The 19851-nt window shown below is 55.7% G+C and overlaps 1 protein-coding gene and 1 long non-coding RNA gene across 5 annotated transcripts in view; one reads left to right on the plus strand and one right to left on the minus strand.

Annotated features, from left to right (window-relative positions):
• Positions 1–19851, minus strand: part of LOC140845550 (uncharacterized) — a 50895-nt gene that overhangs the window by 5313 nt on the left and 25731 nt on the right. The window lies entirely within an intron of this gene.
• Positions 12128–18066, plus strand: LOC140845549 (ral-GDS-related protein-like). Of its 4 annotated transcripts, XM_073219984.1 has the most exons (10): positions 12128–12651; positions 13404–13619; positions 13930–14033; positions 14494–14563; positions 15295–15360; positions 15705–15773; positions 16337–16381; positions 16679–16800; positions 16909–17015; positions 17381–18064. In XM_073219984.1, exons 1-9 carry the CDS (start codon positions 12142–12144, stop codon positions 16994–16996), a joined length of 1290 nt encoding a protein of 429 aa, XP_073076085.1. In that variant the 5' UTR covers positions 12128–12141; the 3' UTR covers positions 16997–17015; positions 17381–18064. The 4 variants fall into 4 exon arrangements, with proteins under 4 accessions (XP_073076085.1, XP_073076084.1, XP_073076083.1 ...); XM_073219983.1 differs by having other exon boundaries at positions 16909–18065; XM_073219982.1 differs by having other exon boundaries at positions 16337–18066.

Consider the following 19851-nt stretch of genomic DNA (forward strand, 5'->3'; position numbering starts at 1 on the left):
TATGCACAATCTAACTGCAGTTATTGTAAGCAAAGAGGCTAAGATGTCCCTATAGCTCTGGCCATCAGTCCAACACCGGCACAGCTGACAGGGTTACTTTCTCAGTCAGTCAACAAACATTTCTCCAGGATCGGTAGTGTGCTGTGTGTGAAGAGTCCAGAGCTTCAACTTCATGTGTTCTGAAAAAGGCTGGATTAAACAATTCTTACTTTATAAAACTGATAAACCCTATGGAATTATAGCATTTAAAGGTATTTTTTTAAAGAAACGCATAATCTCACCACCCTGGCACAATTGCTACTTAGTTTTGCTTATTCTCGTTCTGTCTTAGTCTACCATCCTATATTTTTTTCACTTAGTTATACTGATAGCTCACATGATACTGCATAACCTCAGCTTTCACTTATCACTGAGTTCCATCTTTCTACAATCTTAATTTTAATCATTTCATTGACTGTATAATCTACAGAATTGGGGAACTTCTGCTGTCAATCAAGATGGAATGACAGGGACCAGATGAACTTTTCTGCCCAAGACAACCAAAAATAAAACCGACAAACTATATGAAATAACTGTTTTCAAGGTCATGAGGGACACTGGGTATCAAAAGTCAAGGACCCTTAAGAGATGAGAAATGAAAGAAATGAGCCCTACAGTTGCCACAGTTTACCACCTAGAGAGTGTCTAAGCCATGTGGCCTAGAGGGAGAGCACACAGGGACCCCAGGGACTGCTGGAGTGGAAGAGATTGAGATGAGAGTCAGGCTGAGGGTCGCTATCATAGGACCAGAGAGGAAGGGCTTCACGGTGAGAGAGTGCCAGAGCTTTTGGAGGGGAAAGAGCCATCCTAGGAGATTAGAGGGAACAGCGCCAGCATTCATACAGAGCTGCTGGTAGTTCCTTTTTGCACCAGCCACACTGGAAATCCCCATAATGCACAGGAAATGCGCTAAGATTACAGAGAAAGGTCTTACCTTAGTTGTGAGGCATAATCAGTCCCAGGCTACCTCCTACTCTGGCTCTATCAAATCATTAAGGCAAGATGAAAAAGTATCAAACTGTTTCCAGGTAATTTAACTACACTCCAGAACAAAGATGAAGAATGCTTAAAAGGAATGCAAAGATGGCTATACCCTACAAGGTGAAACTGACAATATTTGGCATTCAGTGAAATATTACCAGGCATTGAAAGAAGCAGTAACATATGACCCGTATTGAAGAGAAAAATCAATCAGTAGAAACCCATCCATAACAAACATACTTTCAAACTAGTGAGCAAAGCTATTAAAACAATTATAACTGCATTAAATATGTTCCACATTGTAAGAGGAGATACAGAAGATGGGGGAAAATCTCAAATTGAGATCTGAGTGATGAAAACAACTCTTGGTGGGATTGGTGATTAAACATTGCAGATTTAAACTAGTGAATTTAAAGACAAAGCAAAATTAAACACAAGGAGAAAAAACCTTAAGAAGAACAGGAGAACAGAAGAGAGCATCACTTCGCTGTTAGAAACCCCAAGCGGCCAAAAATACATGGAAATGGAGTTTCTAAAGGATACAGGGATGTACAGAAAACAAATTTGAAGTAATTATGGCCAGAAATTTTCCACATTTGCTATAAACCCCAAGACCCAAGGATCTCAGCCAACAGTAAGCAAGGGAAACAAGAAGAAAGCCACACAAAGCCCACACTGGCCTGTTTGGAGTTGTCAGTTGTTACTCTAGACGACCCTATATTGAAAGATGCAACGGAGGTGGGTCACTGAAGAGGAATGTCATACAAATGGTTTGAAGCAGCAAATGGCTTGACTTTGCTGGGGAAAAGGGCGCTGGGTTTGAAGCCACTGGATTTCTCTCTCACTCTGCTCCACTTGCTCTATGATGCTATCAAACAGGGAGGGTGCCCTAGAAGCTCTCCAGGGCCATTCCCAGCTCTCTGCTACTACGGTGCTTTTGCTAAAAATCCTTTGAATTTTCATCTGCATTCGAAACCTGGAGTGGTTGTCAAGCAGGCCCAGCTGGCCCGTCCTTGCCCTAAGCCTCAGCTGCAGGTACTAGACCTCTGGACAAATGGCCCAGCCACTGAGGGTGCCAGGATGCCTGTCTCCCACAGCCTTCCCATCTCACTGACCAGCAGGTTGGCATCGTGCCAACACCTCTGAAAGCACACTTCCTTTTGCCATGGCCTTTGATGGGCACACATTTTTCTCCTGCTTGTGCTTTTAGCACATCTACACTGTGTCTCTCTTCCTGGTTTGATGTATGTGATACCCATAATGGGTGCTTGTTATTGTCTTCCAGCAATATTTTTCAAGGACATGTTTCACGATGGCTTTGTGTTAAACATTCCAGTTGATTTGAAGCAATGTTAGAAATTGTGATGTAAAAATCTGTCAAAAGTTTGTGTTCTGCCTGTATTTCCTGTTGTTTATATATCTCTTTGTCTCTAAATTGATGTGTCGTCTTCTCCTTCTCTTTTGGCAATTCCCAGGATCAAACTGATACTATAATGGCCAAGCCATATGGATCCCCAGCATCTGTTCAGTCTCTAACTGGGACAGAGTCTGATACCTCTTACGAGTCCAGCACGTGGGCCTTGGAAAGCGCATGTACATCACCAGGTTGGTACATTTGGGCATTGGGATAGGGACTTTCAGAAGAAAACTTGTGACTTACTCAGGAGTCACAGTCTCTGAAATGAAGATCATGTTCTATTTTTAATGGTGTGAGGTCACTAGAGTGAGTTCTAAGTGTCCATCAGTAGATGAGTGGATAAAGAAGAGGTGGTACATATACATAATGGAGTACTATTCAGCCACGAGAAAGAAACAAATTCTACAATTTGCAACTACATGGATGGAGCTGGAGGATATTATGCTCAGTGAAATAAGCCAGGAGGAGAAAGACAAGTACCAAATGATTTCCCTCATTTGTGGAGTATAACAACAAAGCAAAACTGAAGGACCAAAACAGCAGCAGACTCACAGACTCCAAGAAGGGACTAGCAGGTGGGGAGGGAGGGAGAATGGGATTGTGGGTATCATGATTAGTACACATGGTGTGGGGGGACCATGGGGAAGACTGTAGCACAGAGAAGGCAAATAGTGACTCTGTGGCATCTTACTACAGTGATGCACCCACTGATGACTGCAGTGGAGTATGGGGGGAGGGGTTGCAAAGCAACAGGGGTGAATGTAGTAACCACATTGTTTTTTCATGGAAAACCTTCATAAGAGTGTATATCAATAATACCTTAATAAAAAAAAGGCTCCCTGAGGGCAGTGCTATCTGGATGTTGTCCCTGAGGTTTGTGGCTCCTGGGGTTGGTTTCATCCCTATGCTGGTGGGATGCAGTCAGTGAAGGGACTGCCCCCACACTTCTCTTTCTTCTCAAAGCTCTGCCCCACATGCAGACATCGTGTGCCCCCCCAACCCACCCCCAGTCCTCCATCCTCTGTCCTCCCCCATAAGGTGCTCAGGAAGAGTGGGGTGCTCTAAGCCCCAGGATGGCACACCTTGGAAGCACTGGGGAGGGCTGCTCAAACAGAAACCAGGCCTTTCTGCCTGTCACCGATAGATTATGATCAGACATGAAAATCTATTGATTAGAAGCTCCAGGGTGTCTCTTCATATCTGGGAAACCACTGCACATGTAACCCAAGTAGATCCCAGGGCTGCAGGGCACCAGCCTAGCACTGTCCCATTTGATGAGACACAGCTGCCCCACACATTCCAGAAAATTCCTTTTCATAAAATGCTGAACTTGGTCTCTCAAAGCACCTCCAAGAGGTGCATGCCTCCCATTGGGGGCTTTTTCTGAGCCCAATTTCTCCATGCTTCACACCTCACAGCACCCTGCCAAAACTCCCAGGACCCCAGTTCTCCCTCATGGTGCCCCTCTACTGTCCAGCCCCAGGCCAGGCTGGTGTGAGGCCCCTGGTGTTCCACTCCTGGCTCCTGGCTGAGTGGCCTGACAACTGTGACAAAAGGCTGGGGGGGCTGAGTGGAGGCACTTGGCTCTGGTCTCCCCATAATGCTCCCCCAGGGCTCTCAGGATGTGTTCACCCTTCCAGGGAGGGAGGCCTGGCCTGGAGGGGAGCTCCAGGATCAGGACAAACACCCCCGTCGGGGTCTCCAGGGTGGAGACAGTCTCCAGGCCTTATGCTGCAGGTGGAGCCCCAGACTGGGACTGAGAAAGTGGACGTGGGCCGTCCTGACAGCCTCAGGTGACCGGGTGACAGGACGTAAAATCGGAACACCCAGGCCACCCACCTTCCCCTTGCCCTGCCCACAGCACCCTCAGAGCCATCTGCCTGTACGGTGGTACAGGGATGACCTCAGGCTCCCCGGCCACATAGGGACGTAGGTTGGGGCAGGAGGAGGGCAGACGGGCCTCTGGCGGGGCTGTGGCGCAGGTCAGATCTGTCATCCTGGATGACCCACCAGCCTCAACCTGACACAGAAGAGCTTCTGGGCCCAGAAACAAAGCAGGAGCCCTGGGCCTGCGGGGTGGTCACTGGGGCCTAGCAGTCCATCCTATCCCGGGTGTGTGCAGGTACCCCAAACATGCCAGACTCTGGACTTATGCTGTTGGGAAACCAGGCTCACATGGCTGCCTGGCCACCTTGACCGTGGTCTGCAGCGCACCTGCCACACCCGACGTGTGCTGGGGAGGTGGCAGGGCCCTCTGGCACCCGGTGCGCTGCTCTGGGCCCAGGCACGGGGTTCTGGGACTGCCCGTCATCAGACTCCACAGAGAAGCCATGTGGCTGAGGCTGCCAGCAGTATCGATGCCCCCAGCTGCTGCTCCAGGGGCAAGGATGTCAGGAGCCTGTCCCATCCTCTGCTGCAGTGCAGAGATCCTCTGGGTGCCAAGTGTGTGGACACAGCCCCGGCCCCTCCCTTCAGGGGTAGAGGGGCAGCTGGCCACAGGAGGAGGGGAGGCCCTGGCCCAGCCTATGTCCCCTTCCCAACACAGAAACTGGGGCGTGGAGCCTCACTCCACCTGGCCTGGTCCCCCCCCTCCAGTGCATAAGGAAGGGGCTCCCAGAAGCAGGCACACATGGGTCGCCAGGAGGATGCTGAGCCTGGGAAGAGAATCCAGAGTGTACAGGGACGTGGATGGCCAGACGCTCCACCTTCACCTGTCCGGTGTGCTCAGCACTGGTGAAAAGTGACCGCCCTCTATGCTCAGCTGGCCCAGATTCAGCTCTGGGAAATTGTGTGTGGCTGTTCCCCAGGGATCTTCCCATGTGGAGGCCCAGGAAGGATGGGGCCTTTGGGCTCAGGCTGTCAGTCAACACGTGGAGGCAGTGGGCTCACCAGCCCGGGTCCTCACCCCATCACAGTGCCACCTTGGACACCTTCCCCAGGAAACAGCCCCCTGGAGTTATCCCTTTGGGAACTCGGTGTCAGAGACCCAGGCCTATCCAGCTTGGGGGTGGTATAGGGGTACAGCAGGCTGCCACACTGAGGGGTAGCAGTCCATTATGTGGAACTTGCCAGAGTTTCTTGAACTGCCCCCAGTCCTCCATCCTGTTTTAGGCAGGACAGCTAATGGTTTGACTTACCCAACTGATCAAAACCCACCACACTGTAGACACTGTCCTGGGCACCAGGCCCGAACAATGCCCACCCAGAACCTGAAAGGGCTGAGCTCCTGGAGTCTCCTCTGTTGGATCCAGGAGGAGAGTGGCTGGGTTAAACCACATGGTTTTCCAGGGAGAGGCAGCTTTGGCCCCTACTCTGAGAGTGACGAGGCCACACAAAGGTTTACATCAGAGTCACGACGCCACCCCTTTGTGCTGCAGGCTGGGGGCACGTTGGGGGTCCAGGGAAGCATGGCCAGGGACAGGCAGCAATGGGGGTCAGACTGGCAATGGCAGGTGATGGGGGCCATCACCCTCACTTGCTTGGCGTAACACCTGGGACACATCATTTGCCTTTTCTACTGTTTTGTGGGGAGCAAGGAATGGTTACTTGTCTTCTTGCCACTGGGCTGTAGTGAGTCTTTATATATGGTAAATACATGTCCTCTGCTGAGGGTATGATTTGCAAGTATTTGCCCCCAGTCCATATGTGGCTTCACTTTTCTTTTCCTGAACATGAGTCATGTGGGAAATGGAAGTGAAAGACAAATGTAGGTGGCAAGCATAGTGAGATACAGCACATGAGAATGGCTAAAATTAAAGACCTGAATGTAAATGTGTTGGCAAAGATGCGGAGCAACTGCAGTATTTTTATAGGGCTGGTAAAAAATAGCTTGGCTACATGTTTAAAACCGTACACGTACACAGTGATTTCCCTCTGATGAGATCCAAGAGGAATAAAAACATGTTTATGCAAAAAGACACACAAATGCATAAGAGCTTTATTTGTAGTCCATCCTCAGGGGAACGGATAAACCAACCATGGTCTAGTACCCCAGGACAACACTGTTCAGCAATGAAAAGGTATGACTTTTTCATCCATGTAACAGCAGGCATGCATCTCAAAATGACAATGCTGAGTAAAAGGAGCCAGATGAAAATGAGTGCATAGAAAACTCTAGAAAATGCAAGGTCATTTACAGGGATCTTTGCATTTGAAGGAGACCAGGCACAGCCTGGGAATGGGATGTAATTGCTGATGGCAGGGAAGGAGGAATTTCAAAGGGTCCTGAGGACACTGTTGGGGTGATGGGCATTCCTCACCTTGACTGTGGTGATGGTCCAGAATGTTATAATCACGCCATCAATCCTTCCCTTGGAGTGTGTGCCACTGTTTTTATGTCAGGTGAACCTCAATTAAGCTAGAGGGCATGTGGGACAGGGAGCGAAGACGTGAAGGTGGTGCCAGAGTCCCTGGGTATTGTGTGGAGAGGGAGCAGCATGGTGGGATCCATACACAGCCAGCTGTGTACATGGCTGGCTGCACAAGGCAGTAGGCACTTGGCAACAGCATCAGCTACAGGTTCCCAGCAGGAAGGGCCAGCTCTGGTATTCACAGCACAGAATGAACTGGAGGACTGGCAGGGGCAGGACCAGGACAGGCTGACTCCTGGGAGCTGTAGGCTCACCTGTTCACTGAACCGAAACCTCAGTAAGGCGCAACTTGTGCCTGTGTTTTTTTCCTAAGTTTCTGAAAGTGGTAAGAAGTGTAAGCAGCAGCAGGGGGAGCAGCCTGGAATGCAGAGTGGAGGCCCTGGGCTTGCAAGCACTGCCCCCTCGGCTCCTGAGGCCTCTGTGGAAGGAGTGGGGGAGTAGGTCTGGACATGAAGGCCTCTGTAGGTCCCCTCTTGTCATTTCCCCACTTAGTTCATATGGTAGAAGTGGGGGAGGTGCTCTTGAGAAAATTGTGCGTGCGGATTATTTAATGCAAGGCTGTCAGCTCCAGGCAGTTGCAAGGATACAGTCCCTTGCTGATTCTAACAGCAACATTTGCAGAATTTGAACAAGTAAGAGAGTCCACTGGAAATCTGCACCGCAGATGGCAGTTCCTGTCAGCCAGCACTGATATTCCAAGAAACGCTTAGGGCTGTGTTTTTCAACTTGTGGCTATCTTCGGGAAATAAAGTCAGAAACTTTCCCTCAAGGCATTTCATGATGTTTTGGGACTGCTGTTGAGGGAATGCAGTAAGAAATGAATTTGTAATAAGAGAAAAGGGGAATCAAATCTGTGTTAAAAACTGAACACTAACATTCACTGAAAAGTGAACCCAAGCAGCCCCAGAAACTTTGTAGCCACTAACAGGGGTGGGGGGTGGGGGGACGGGGCAATTTCTAATTGTTCTCCAGGTTTTCTGAATCTGAGGGTCAGAGTTAAAGCTGAAAGCTGATTTTGTTCAACCTCAAGCATCCAGTCCCCGGGGACTGAGGAGGGGCAGAAAAGAAAAACACAAAGCTAGTGAGTCAGCGCAGGAATGTCTGCTTGGACCCTTGCAAGCTGCAACTTCATGTGTCTGCACCCCAGCCTCTCTCCTACCATTTCCCCTGGAAAAGCCCTGACCGCTTATGTGTCAGGAGGACGGTGGTTCTTCAAGGTAGGAGCCTGCCACTCCCTCATTTGCTAGCAAGTCAATAAACGATTCTTTCCTTTCCTCAAAACCTTGTCATTGTGTTTTGTGGTTTGACCTTAGGGACGATGACCAGGTTTGGTATCAGGAGCAGCACCCCCCACCCCGACCAAGTGCCCGCAGTGCCGTTCCTTCAGTGTCAGAACCACCACAGGGCCGAGCTGTCGGGGACGCAGAGCTCCCGGCTTCCTCCTTGCGAGCCACAGGGGACTGTGCCGGCAAGGAATTCACGCTGTGTGGCAGGTCAAGTACAAGCCTCTAGAACTCCCTCTAAAGTATACATTGAAAGCAGTACTGCCTGCCTTTCAGGAGAGGTTACAGATGTCAACATCACCAAGGATTTGAAAGATGTCAGGCTGGCGATTTCCACATACGCTTATTGAAGTCACTCACTTGGCCTACTCAGAAAACGCTTGAATCTTGGAGATAACATGATGGTCACCGTAATCGGAGTGTCTCAAACTGCAGTTCCTGCTGCACATGGGGATTCATCACTTGATCCCCAAGCACCCAGTGTGAAACTATTGATCAGGAAAATGCTCTTTGTTCTCTTCCTGTGAGTAAAGACCAGCAGGGCAGTTAGCTTTCAGCCGGCAAGGGGAGAAAGCTTTCTCAGAGGTCTATCAGACCTCCAGACTTAGGTTGTCATTTAGACAGAAGGAAGCTTCATCTCCTCTTCCTTCCAGAAGCCGTCACACTGGCCCATCCCATTGATGGTACTAGGCTGATCGGACCCACTGATCAGGAAGTACAGCTCATCTAGGCATATTGATAGTGCAGTCACGTGTCAGAAGGTGGGAAATAAATCCAACAAAAATTCCGGGGCCTTTCATCTTAGAGAAGTTACTAGAAGTCTATCTTGTGGGCATGCCAAGCTATCCCTTCTAAGGTGAATAAGATGCTGTATCTGCACCCCCCACCCCAACACACACACACACACACACACACACACGAGCACAGCGGCCTGGTGGACCACCTTGGATTTCATTTCCGGTGTGCTCCTCTGACCCATTCACTCATTGGTCTGGAAAGCACCTAGTTTGAGAGCAGCCTGGACTTTTGGAAGGTGGATGCCAGTAGATGACACCACCTGGATGTCCTCTCATTGCCGCCCCTTCCAGGTGCACACCTGAAAACAGCCTAGAAGTGGACTGACTTGCCCAAGATCACAAGGCCTGGACCCTGGCCTGCATTGCGTCGTGTTCCACGCTCCATGCCAAACCTGGTTGGCCTTCTTCCATCTCTGAGGCTGTGCATCAGACACATGTGACACGAGCCCCCAGGAGTTGGAGGTGTCATCCATATATCCCTGGGGATGTCCCTAGGGAGGAATGTCTGGCGTGACCCTGCCTGTGCAGGTTGGGACACTGGGAAGCTCCTGGAAGGTATTATGGGGGGAGAGCTCTGCTACATATCTGTGTAGTTGTGCATGGCAAGGGCCAGGAGGGTGGGCAGTCAGCAGCCCAGAGGGGCATGTGGGCGTGTCTGAATGCAGGGAGGGGACCAGGAAATGGACCCTTGAAGAAGTGATGTCACTGATGACACACCCAGTAGAACCTGAATTGTGACCTGGACAGAACTCAGATCCTGGTCGCAGACCTCAGTCCAGCTCACTTGACCAGAGGCGCTCAACAGAGCAACATGCGGTCTTGTTGTGTGAAGCCTTCTGAAGGCGTAGGAGTCAGGGAAGCCCAGAGAGAGTGTCCTCTTGCTGCCTGTGGGCGTTGGCTCAGAGACCACCTCCAATGCCTCTGTCCATGTCTCCCGAGGACCCCCAAGGTAAGACAGGGCAGCCCAGAGCGGGCCACTCCAGGGCCAGGCCACGAGGGTGACCCATCCCGGGCGGACCTTTCCCCCGGCCCCTTGTGTGTGCGGTGGGTGTGGGGCATGGGTGGCACTGCAGGCTGGGGAGGAGGGGGGCAGTCAGTGTCACAGCTCTGGTCTCATTCAGGATGTGGAGGTAAGTGTTGGGACCAGGTACTTCCACCCACATGTCAATCATGAGCCCAGGGGTGACCTTTCATTCCCTGAGCGACTGGATGTCTACACAGAAGGCCACCCTGTTTGCCTGATCTCAGGGCCAGGGTTGGGGGCCCACATTGCCCCCTGCGGGGAGGTCCACGCAACCGTGGGTGCCTCCTCCCCAGCTACCAGGTGCTGGCTTTGCAGAGCTCCACCCTGGGGAGCATGGAGGAGCTGGTGGATGGATTCACCTACTCCATCTTTCTCCAACTGGAGCAGGCTGTCTATACCCCAAGACCTCGTTCCACACCTGGCAACCTGCCAGGGCCCTCCACGAGAGTGGCCGACAGTCCCACTCCAGGGGGCCTGGAACCTCGTTCCCAGGGGCACCCCGTGCCTCTCCTTGTTGGCACCCCAGGGGGCTCGGGGCTCTCGGGTGAGCTGCAAACCTCTTGTCCTGGTGGGTCCTGGGTTTCCCACTGACTATATCCCTGCTCCCCCTCTCAGTGTGAACCTGAGCCAACTGTCCATGGGACTGAGGTCCCCACATGCAGGGCTCCCTGGACAAGAGTGAAGAGGAAGGGGAGAAAGCCCTCGGTACGAGTGGAACCAGCTCCAAACACCAGCCGGAGCACTTCCGAGGCCACCCTCCCTCCCGAGGACGCCGACCAGCTGGCAGCTGTGAAGGAGAAGCAGGGACAGTTCTGGGCAAGAAGGCTGTCTTCAGGGACAACCGTCATCCGGAACATTTCCTGGTCCCTACTCCCTGCAAGTGATGCTGACCAGCCAGCCACGGGCCAGCTGCTCCCACGGTGAGCACCCACCTCCCTCCTCGGCACAGTTGGGCCTCTGCCCACAGCCCGTGGTGTGTCTTGCTTGTCCCCACATGTGTCTGAGCCACAGCATGCTCCTCTGACAGGCAGGGTGGCTGGCTATCAGCCTGTTAGGGTGCCCATGGGGAACACAGCAGGCACCTTAGAGGGGCTCCCCTGGCGCCCGGCACTGCAGAGAGGACTGCCGGCCAAGCTGGGCGACTTCGGGGCTTACTTCTCTGTACCCGATGAAAGCCTTTGGTCTCACCCATCAGTGGCCTGGAGCCTGGCTCATTTGGAAAAGCACATGGAAAGCAGTCTTTGGAACAGAGGCTCACGATTCCCTGTGGCTGGGCCGGGTCCTTGTCCTCACTGTGACCACATGAGGGACCTCTGGGGGCAGGAGAGGGGTACCTGGACAGGTTCTGGTAGGACTTCCTTAAGCACCAATAGGTACGCAGTGCCCACTTTGTGCAGACCCTTTGGGGACACTTAGCATAACTGAGTGAAGGACGCAGACACAATACTGGGACCCCATCCCGGGTGGACTCGGGCAGTCACTTCAGGCATCATCCGCAGGTCACGGCCAGGGAGTGTCGCAAGTGATGCCCTCATGGCCTCTTCAAGTAACAGGGGGCATGACGAGGGGCCAGAGGAGGAACTGAAAATGTGAGCATTCACTGGGTCCAGAGGGGGCGCTGTCCATCTCACAGAATGGGGGGAGGAGGAGTTTGGGGCTTGGGGCAGGGGGAGCCCAGCAGAGCCCAGCAGGTCACTCATCTTCGGATTGCCATGGGCGGGCTGAGGACTGGGGACTTCCTCTTCGGGAGGATGGGAGAGGATGGGGTCCCAGGACAGATACGCAGGGTCAGGAAGGGGGAGGGGCAGGTGCCTGGAGAGGCAGGGGAGTGCACAGCGGCCAGGCCCACACAAGGGTGGACCCAGAGGGCAGTGTGGCTAGAAAGACCAGGCTTCTCACTCTGCCACCCCCTGGCCTTCCCCCAGCCCCAGGATGGGACAGGCTAGGCGCCTTGCCTGGGAGCCCGAGCGTGTGCCCATCATCATCGATGCCACCCAGGCTTCCTCCACCCTGGAGGGCCAAGTCCTCCACCACTTGGTCCAGGAGGAGCACCTGGGACCCACGGTGGCAGAGCTGGAAGGTGAGGGGCTGCAGCCAGGGGACCTTCTAGGGTGGGCTTCCCAGACTGGGGTTCCCTTCAAGGCAGTAAGGGCTCTTCTGTCCTTGTAAGGTGCGGGGAATCAGCCCCGGGGTGACCCTTTCTCTGTGTCCTGCTCCAGAACCACGGCAGATGCAGCTGGCCCCAGAGACACAGGGAGGGCCGGCTTCGTGGGTAGAGCCCGTCCAGGAACTCCCTGAGACCCCGGTGCTGGAGCTACGGCCGGTGTCACCTGCTTCAGCCCCTGCAGAGCCGGAGGACATCCTAGCAGAGGCCTCAGCTCCGAGGCAAGGCCCCGAGCTGGAGCCCCAGGAGCCCTCAGGCAGGGGGCACGGAGCAACTGCCATAATGGTACCAGGCCTTGCAGAGCCAGAGACATGTCCAGACCCCATGAGCCCCTGGGACATCCCAGGAGTGGTCTCAGCCCCGGTGCCAGGCCCCGAGCTGGAGCCCCATGAGCCCTCGAGCCCGGGTCCCGTGGCACCTGCAGGAATGACAACAGGCCTGGCAGAGCCAGAGGCGGACCCGGAGCCCATCAGCGCCTGTGTCACGATCACCCAGGACGTGCCGAGGACGGAGGAACGGACCATCCTGCAGTTCCCCGCCGACCTGGTGGCCGAGCAGCTGACCCTGCTGTGTGCGGTGAGCGGAGTGGGCTCTCGGGGTTGGGGGTGGGCCTGCCCTGTGTCACGGGCTGCCCCAGACCTGCTGTCCCCTGGAGTGGACTCGTGTGATCTGGGACCACGTCCTACCTTCCCCACGGACTCACTATGTGCCCTGACTCTCCTCACCCCCAAGCCTTCACTGACCACAGGGGGACAGTAGGGCTGGCACTGAGGGATCCTTGCAGACCAATGAGGAGGAGTGGAGGGAAGGTGGGCAGGGCCTGGCCAGGCTGGGAGGGGCAGGGCAGGGGAGGGGTGCTCAGGGAGGTGCTGCCAGGGCCTTAGGTCCTCGGGCTATTGGCCTGGCAGGCCTCCGCAGCCTCCGCACTTCAGAGGCCCCTGCCATGGACCTGACAGCGTGGGAGACACAGACACCAACAAAATCCTCGGTTGGAGGTGTTTCTGGGGAAACTGCACCTGAGTGGGGAGCGGGACCCACGGGGTGGCAGAATGGGAGGCAGATGCCCCAGGATGGGCAGGTGTGAGCTGCCTTGTGCTGCAGGGAGGAGGTGAGTGAGGGTGCCTGTGAGCAAAACCCCTCCGTTCCCCACCACTGTGGGGTCCTGTGCATCCGGTCCTGGGCGCCTCAGTGGACATGGTCTGAAGCCCAGACTGCCACAAGGCTCACAGCACATCTCCAGCTGCCTGTGCCCCAGCTCTGACTGGTGACCCTGCCTGGGAACAGAGGCACCAGGGGCACAGCTGTATGACACCCCTTGTCATCCCCAGGAGCAGTACAGCAGGATTGAATACGGTGAATTCAAGGCCTGCTTAGAGAGCCAGCCACTGATGAAGGGCATTGAGCTCCTGGCCCCCAACGTGCAAATGGTCATCAGGCAATTCGATGCCATGGTTAGCTTGGTCATCTCCTCCTGCCTCGGGACCGTGACCATGACGGCCCAGGACAGGGCCCAAGTGGTGCAGTTCTGGATCCAGGTGGCTGAGGTGTGTCATGGGATGGCCCCCAGGGTCCCTCCTTTGCCAGCTCTCAGGATGGTTGTCTGCGGCCTGCCTTGCATGGTCCCTGAGCCCCTCATGCCAGGGGCACGAGGACATGGACTCATAGGCCCCAGGGGTGGGACAGCCATGCCTGGCCCCTTCCTTGGGTTGAGCTACAATCCTCCACCCAGCAGGGCTGTTCAGCAGGTACCAGGTGTGCTGGGCTTCCTGAGTGTCTGTCTCCTTAAGGACAGGAATTCACGGGGGGACAGAGCAGAGAAGCAGGCCAGGCTCTCAGCTCTGTCTTCCATCCCAGGAGTGTCTGGCCCTCAAGAATTTCGCTGCCCTCCGTGCCATTCTCTTGGCCCTGCGGAGCCCTCCCATAGGTCGTCTGGAGAGCACCTGGGGACACGTTTCCTGGTAGGTAGTCCTGTCCCTGGGACCGGGGCACCTGAGTGGACAGGGACACACCTACATCTTGCAGTGTCCCTCAGTGGGCTGGGACTTCCTGGGAGGTGGCAGAGCCTAGGGGCAGGATGGCGGGCTCTTGTGGCCCCCTGTGGGTTAGGCCAGGGGTACCCCTGCAGGAATCAGTTTCCTGCTATGTCAGGTATGGGTTGAAGCCCATTGGAGATCTTGAGCTTGTGTTCTGCAGCAACCTGGCCCAAAGCAGATTCGCCCACGGGAGAACTGGGAATGGAGGCCCTGGGTGGAAACATGCAACGCCCTCCCCAGGCCACAGATTCCCCAGGGCCCAGAGCTGTGGTGGAAAGCCTCATGCAGGCTACTGGATCTCCTGGGTGCCCCAGGAAAAGCGGTCTGCCCCCAAACTCTCTCCCTGCTGGCCATGTTTCTCCCTCCTCCTCTCCCCTCCCCTTAGGAAGAGCTCCCGGACCTACAAAAAACTTAAAAAGAGGGATGAGGAGGCTAACAGAGAGTGGCTTCTCAAGGTAAATGTAGGCCAGAGGTCTGGAAGAGGGGGTCCTCGGGGCAAGTCCTCTGCCGTGCTGTGGCACAGCTTTGGGGCAGACTCGAGGTGTGCAGGGTGGGAGGGGGAAGCTGACGGGGAAAGTAGGGTCCCCCTAGCCCCTGAGGGCCTCGTCTGTCTCCCTCCCTGGCTCCACTTGACTGGGGGTCTGGCATCCAGTGAGGACCCAGAGGACAGGCTCCAGTTGGGGCTGGGGCTGGGGCGGGGTAGGCAGCAGGAATGGAGCCTGTGGCTGAGCAACGTCGGCTTCTCCCCTGGGTCCCCTGAGCCTGTCACTGCCCCTCTGTGGCCTCGGGCTCCTCATGTGGACATGGACGGTTGCCGTCACACTGGGGTGCGGGCCTCCCAGGTGAGCAGGGTCCAGGGAGCACAAAATGGGCTTCAGCTTTGTGGGCACCCCCCCACGGGCATGTGAGGGGAGCCGTGCTGATAGCCAGGTGACAGTGAGTCCTCAGGGCACCCTGGGAGGCAGAGGGACCTCCCCTGACACTCTCAGGGCTGTGGCTGAGGCCTAAGGACCCCCATGAGTATGAGTGTGTGCTGGAGCTGAGGTCGCTCTAGGCTGAGAGCCTGCTGGAGGTGGGGACAGCATGGGTGCCAGGGGGCTCAGGCAAGGCATCCATGCACCACGGTCTGGTTGTGGGAGGCACGTGGGAGGGGAGCATGAGCACCTGAGTGTCCTGGTCCTTGCAGGAGGCAAGGGCCATCGTGAATCAACAGCTGTGCACCCTCACGGGATGCCAGTATACGAGGAAGCAGGTGAGAGTGGCGTGGCGTGGGTCACGGGCGGTGCGGGCGACCCTGTACCTGCTCCTGGTGCCACCAGCCCTGAGCTGCCGGCACTGGGGTGACCAGGAGGAGGGCGAGAGCAGCTGGGTACAGGGGGAAGGTGGAGGACAGGTGCACGGCCCACAGGTCCTGGGATTGGGCAAAAGCCAGCCCTGGGAGGGACTGAAAGTGGAGCTCAGGGTGAAGGGAGTGGAGGGAGACAGCATAGGGTGGTCCCAGGGAGCTGGGGGCTGCGGGTGTGGGGTTCAGGGGAGGCTCTGTGGGCGCCCCTGAGGCAGGTGGGGACTCATCACCTCCCCACCCCGGTGGCACAGGGCATGGTCCCATTCCTTGGATTGTTTCTACGTGACGTGCCCGTCGACCAACTCCCGGACAAAAATGACGTGAGTGACCCAGCAGGGAACGGGGGGTAGGATGACATTTAGAGAGAAGAGAGCCCCCAGTGAGCCTGGACCTCTCAGCACCGGGCCTTCACCCCTCCTGAGTACCCCCTCCAGCCCAGGAGCTGGGCTTCTTGGAGAGGAGTGCCAGAAGGACAGGTTTAAGCCCCAGTCCTGGACCCAGGGCAGGTGGGGCTGAGGGCTCCAGGGGGCAGCATCTGGGCAAGGACTGGTCTCCCCCTCAGGCCCTGCCCAGGGGGAGGGATGCTGCTCCTTCAGGGCAGGAAGCACATCAGGGGGCTGGCAGTGCCTTCCCGCCTGAGGCCCCAGTCTCCCTGTCTGCCATCACACAGTTGCGTGGGAAGCTTGGCCTCAGCTCCCCAGTGCAGTCCCCGCTTCTCGGTAGCCCCGATCCCGGGCCAGGTCCGGATGTCGTTTCTGGGCAGGCCTGCCCCTGGGAGGGCCCTGGAGGTCCTCCAACTTGAGAAAGGGTAGGGACGTGCCGGCCTCGTTCTGGGCTCAGGGGGCTGTTTCTGATGCACTTTGGTTGCCTTCCTGCCTTCCAGGGTGACGGGATGAGACAGAGACAGTTGAGCGCCCAGTCACGGAAGGTGAGAGATGGAGTCAAGACCCCCTGGGCAGGACCCTGTCTGGCCCATCCCCTGGGTCTAACGTGTCTGGAGAGAGTTAAGACACACAGAGCTGAGGATACTAAATGTTTTGTCAGGTGGGGGGTGGCATCACGGCCTCCTTCCTGGAGGAGGAGCTGGAGACCCAACAGTGGGAACAGGCAGGGCTGGATGGCATTGGAGGGAAGGTGGGTTCCCGTGTGAGCAAAGATCTGGGACCATCCCAGTGCCCCACTCCTCACCCCCTCTTGTCTGCATCCTGTCCTTCCTCTGCACCAGGTCACTGTCATCCTACATGAGATGACGATATACCAGCACATGGCCAGACTGTATGACCTGGAGCCCAAGGAGCACGTCATGTCATTTCTCCAGGCTGTGGAACCCCTGGATGAGGAGGAGAGGTGAGGCCGGCCGGGGTCAGGCATGGGCTGCAGCTGCCGGTAGGCTCTGGGGGAAGGGCTCCCTGACGTGTGGCTCCAGGGGCTCACAGGTGTCCCTCTGTCCTGCAGCTACAGCCTGTCCTGCCAGCTGGAGCCCCCAGGCCAGGGGGCCAGCAGAAAGGGACTGTTGCGGTTCTTTAGGTCCCACAAGATTTAAACTTCCTGACCAGGGCCAGGTGAGTTTCTGGGCTGGGGCGATCGGCAGGGGGTGGGCTGCTCCTCAGCTTCAGGGAACCTTCGGGCCATGCTGGGTGTGGGGGCGTCCTAAAGACCGGTGGGGCTGGGGTCCCAGCTCCACAGCCGACCAGTCCTGTCAGACTGAAGGGTGGTTCCCCTCCCCCTCTGGGACCCAGCCTCCTCCTCTGTGAGTAGGTGATGCTCAGGAGCCTTCCCGTGACAGGGACTTCCGGGGTGCTGGTGATTGACAGGACCCTCAGCACAGGGCCCGGAACCCAGAGAGCAGTGGGGACGGGGTGGAAGCAGGATAATGGGGGGAACCCGGGATAACCTGCCTCTTCTGCTCACCCGCATGGCCCTGTAGCTGCTGTCATTGGGCCCACGGCCCTGCTGGTGTCCTGGCTGTGTGAGGAGGAGAGCTTCTTCCCCTTCGGGCAGGCGGCACCTGGCGCCCCAGGACCCCAGTCTGCTTGCTGCTCCTCCTCCTCCCGCTGCTCATCCTGAGCCTGAGCTGCTCCCCAGGCTGCCGCTGTATCCTCAAGGACCCATACGTAGCTGTGGCCAACTTGGCCACCTTCGTGCTGTGTCGTCCCCTCTGCTCATGGCCCACTGGACAGAGGCGAGCCGCCCCACCGTATGGAGGATGTTCTCCTTCATGCAGGTGGCCTCCCGCCGTGACGCCAACTCCTGCCTGGGCACCATCAGCCCCCGAGTTGTAGCCACAGGGTTCCAGGAAGAGATGGGGGCCTTTCCCGGGATGGACATGGACACGGCGCAGTGCTGCGTGGGACCACAGCCCCCTGGTTCCCAGTGGAGGCATCCGAGGATGCAGGAGTGGCCGGCTGTCTCAGGGTTCCGGAGCTTGCTTCCAGGGGAGCCCCCTGTGCAACTCCCTCCCCTCATCCCTGAGAAATAGCCTCCCCAGGCGCAGTGTGGGCTGGGTGCTTGTTGTGTCTGAGGTTAATGGTTCCTGGGGGTTGGGGTCATCCCTGTGCAGAATGTAATAAATGATGAATGGATTGCCACCACACTGCTCTTTCTTCTCAAAGCTCTGCCCCTCCTGCAGACATCATGTGCCCCAGCCCACCCCACCCCCAGCCCTTAAACTCTCTGATGCAGGGGGGCCCTGACCTCCTCCAGGTTGTCATCCATCCTCTGTCCTCCCCCCATAAGGTGCTCAGGAAGAGCGGGGTGCTCTAAGCCCCAGGCTGGCACACCTTGGCAACACTGGGGAGGGCTGTTCAAACACAAACTGAACCTTATTTCCTGTCACCTATAGATTATGATCAGACACAGAAACTTGCTGATTAGAAGCCCCAGGGTGTCTCTTCACATCTTGAACACCACTGCAGATGTACCCAAGTAGATCCCTCGGCTGCAGGGCACCAGTCTAGCACTGTCCCATTTAATGAGACACAGCTGCTCCACACATTCCAGAAAAGTCCTTTTCAAACAACGCTGAACTTGGTCACCTCCAAGAGGTGCACTCCTTACACTGGGGGGCTTTCTGTGAGCCCAATTTCTCCATGCTTCACACCTCAGAGCACCCCCCAAAGTTCCCAGGTCCCCCAGTCCTCCCCCATGGTGCCCCTCAGCCATCCATCCCCAGGCTAGGCTGGTGTGAGGCCCCTGGTGTCCCGCTCCTGGGTCCTGGCTGAGCGGCCTGATATCTGTGACAAAAGGCTGGGGAGGCTGAGCAGAGGCACTTGGCTCTGATTCTCCCCATAATGCTCTCCCAGGGCTCTCAGGATGTGTTCACCCTCCCAGGAGGGGAGGCCTGGCCTGGAGGGGAGTTCCAGGATCAGCACAAACACCCCCTTGGGGGGCTCCAGGCTGGAGACAAGTCTCCAGGTCTTATGCTGCAGGTGGAGCTCCAGACTAGGAATAGGGAAGGAAGGAATTCATGCTGTGTGGCAGGTCAAGTACAAGCCTCTAGAACGCCATCTATGGTATATATTCCAGGAGAGACTACAGACTGATGTCACCACCAAGGATTTGAAAGGTATGGTGATTTCCACATTCCCTTATTCAAGTCACTCATTCACCCTACTCAGAAAATGGATGAATCTTGGAGATGACAGTGCATGACTGCCGCTTCCATCCTACACTAGATCCGGACGCAAAAGCACTTGGCCGCACTGTATGACCTGGAGCCCGACAAGCACTTCATGTCATTTCTCCAGGCCATGGAGCCCCTGGATGAGGAGGAGGGGTGAGGCCCGGCAGGAGTCCTGTGTGGGCTCCAGCAACTGGTGAAGGAGCTTGGATTTGAACACCTGGTGGTCTGTCTCTAGGACAAGCACATTTCATTCCCAGAAAGTATATGGGGGTAAGGGGGAGACCTCCCTGAATGGCCACAGCGGCTGTCCTAGCTTTCCTTTCTTTCTTTTTGTTTTGGATCTGAAATCATACCTTTTATTTACTCAGAGAGTGAGTGGTGTTGGTTCCCTATGTCTCAGTTCTCCACAGGGTGATGCAGCGAGAGGCAAAAATACCCTATGTGCACACTGGGGTTCGCACCACAAGGAAGGAATTCTGAAATCATGAAACTTGGAGCTTACACTGATAGCTGGCACTTTGGTCCATTTGCCTTTCTGGAGATGGAAATAGAGATGTTTGCTCTGGCATGTAAACAGATCCTCTCTCTGGAAGAGAAGGAAAGGTCTCCTCTATTTCTTAAATAGCCTGGAGTGTAAACATAAGGCTCTGGGGAGAGAGGAAATGTTCTATCTGTCTGGTGGGCTCTGTCTTTTGGATCCTTATGCAGTCATATTTAACCCAGATACCAAAGCTCTTTGCTCAGAAAGTCCTGACCATACACAAAAGTGAAAATAT

This window comes from Manis javanica, chromosome 13 (assembly GCF_040802235.1).
Source record: "Manis javanica isolate MJ-LG chromosome 13, MJ_LKY, whole genome shotgun sequence".
NCBI lineage: Eukaryota > Metazoa > Chordata > Mammalia > Pholidota > Manidae > Manis > Manis javanica.

Coding starts and splice junctions, on each gene's coding strand:
- LOC140845549 (XM_073219981.1), top strand. CDS start 12,142: ATGCAGCTGGCCCCAGAGACACAGGGAGGGCCGGCTTCGTGGGTAGAG. Junction 13,620..13,929: donor TCTGGATCCAGGTGGCTGAG/GTGTGTCATGGG, acceptor CTTCCATCCCAG/GAGTGTCTGGCCCTCAAGAA. Junction 14,034..14,493: donor ACCTGGGGACACGTTTCCTG/GTAGGTAGTCCT, acceptor CCCTCCCCTTAG/GAAGAGCTCCCGGACCTACA.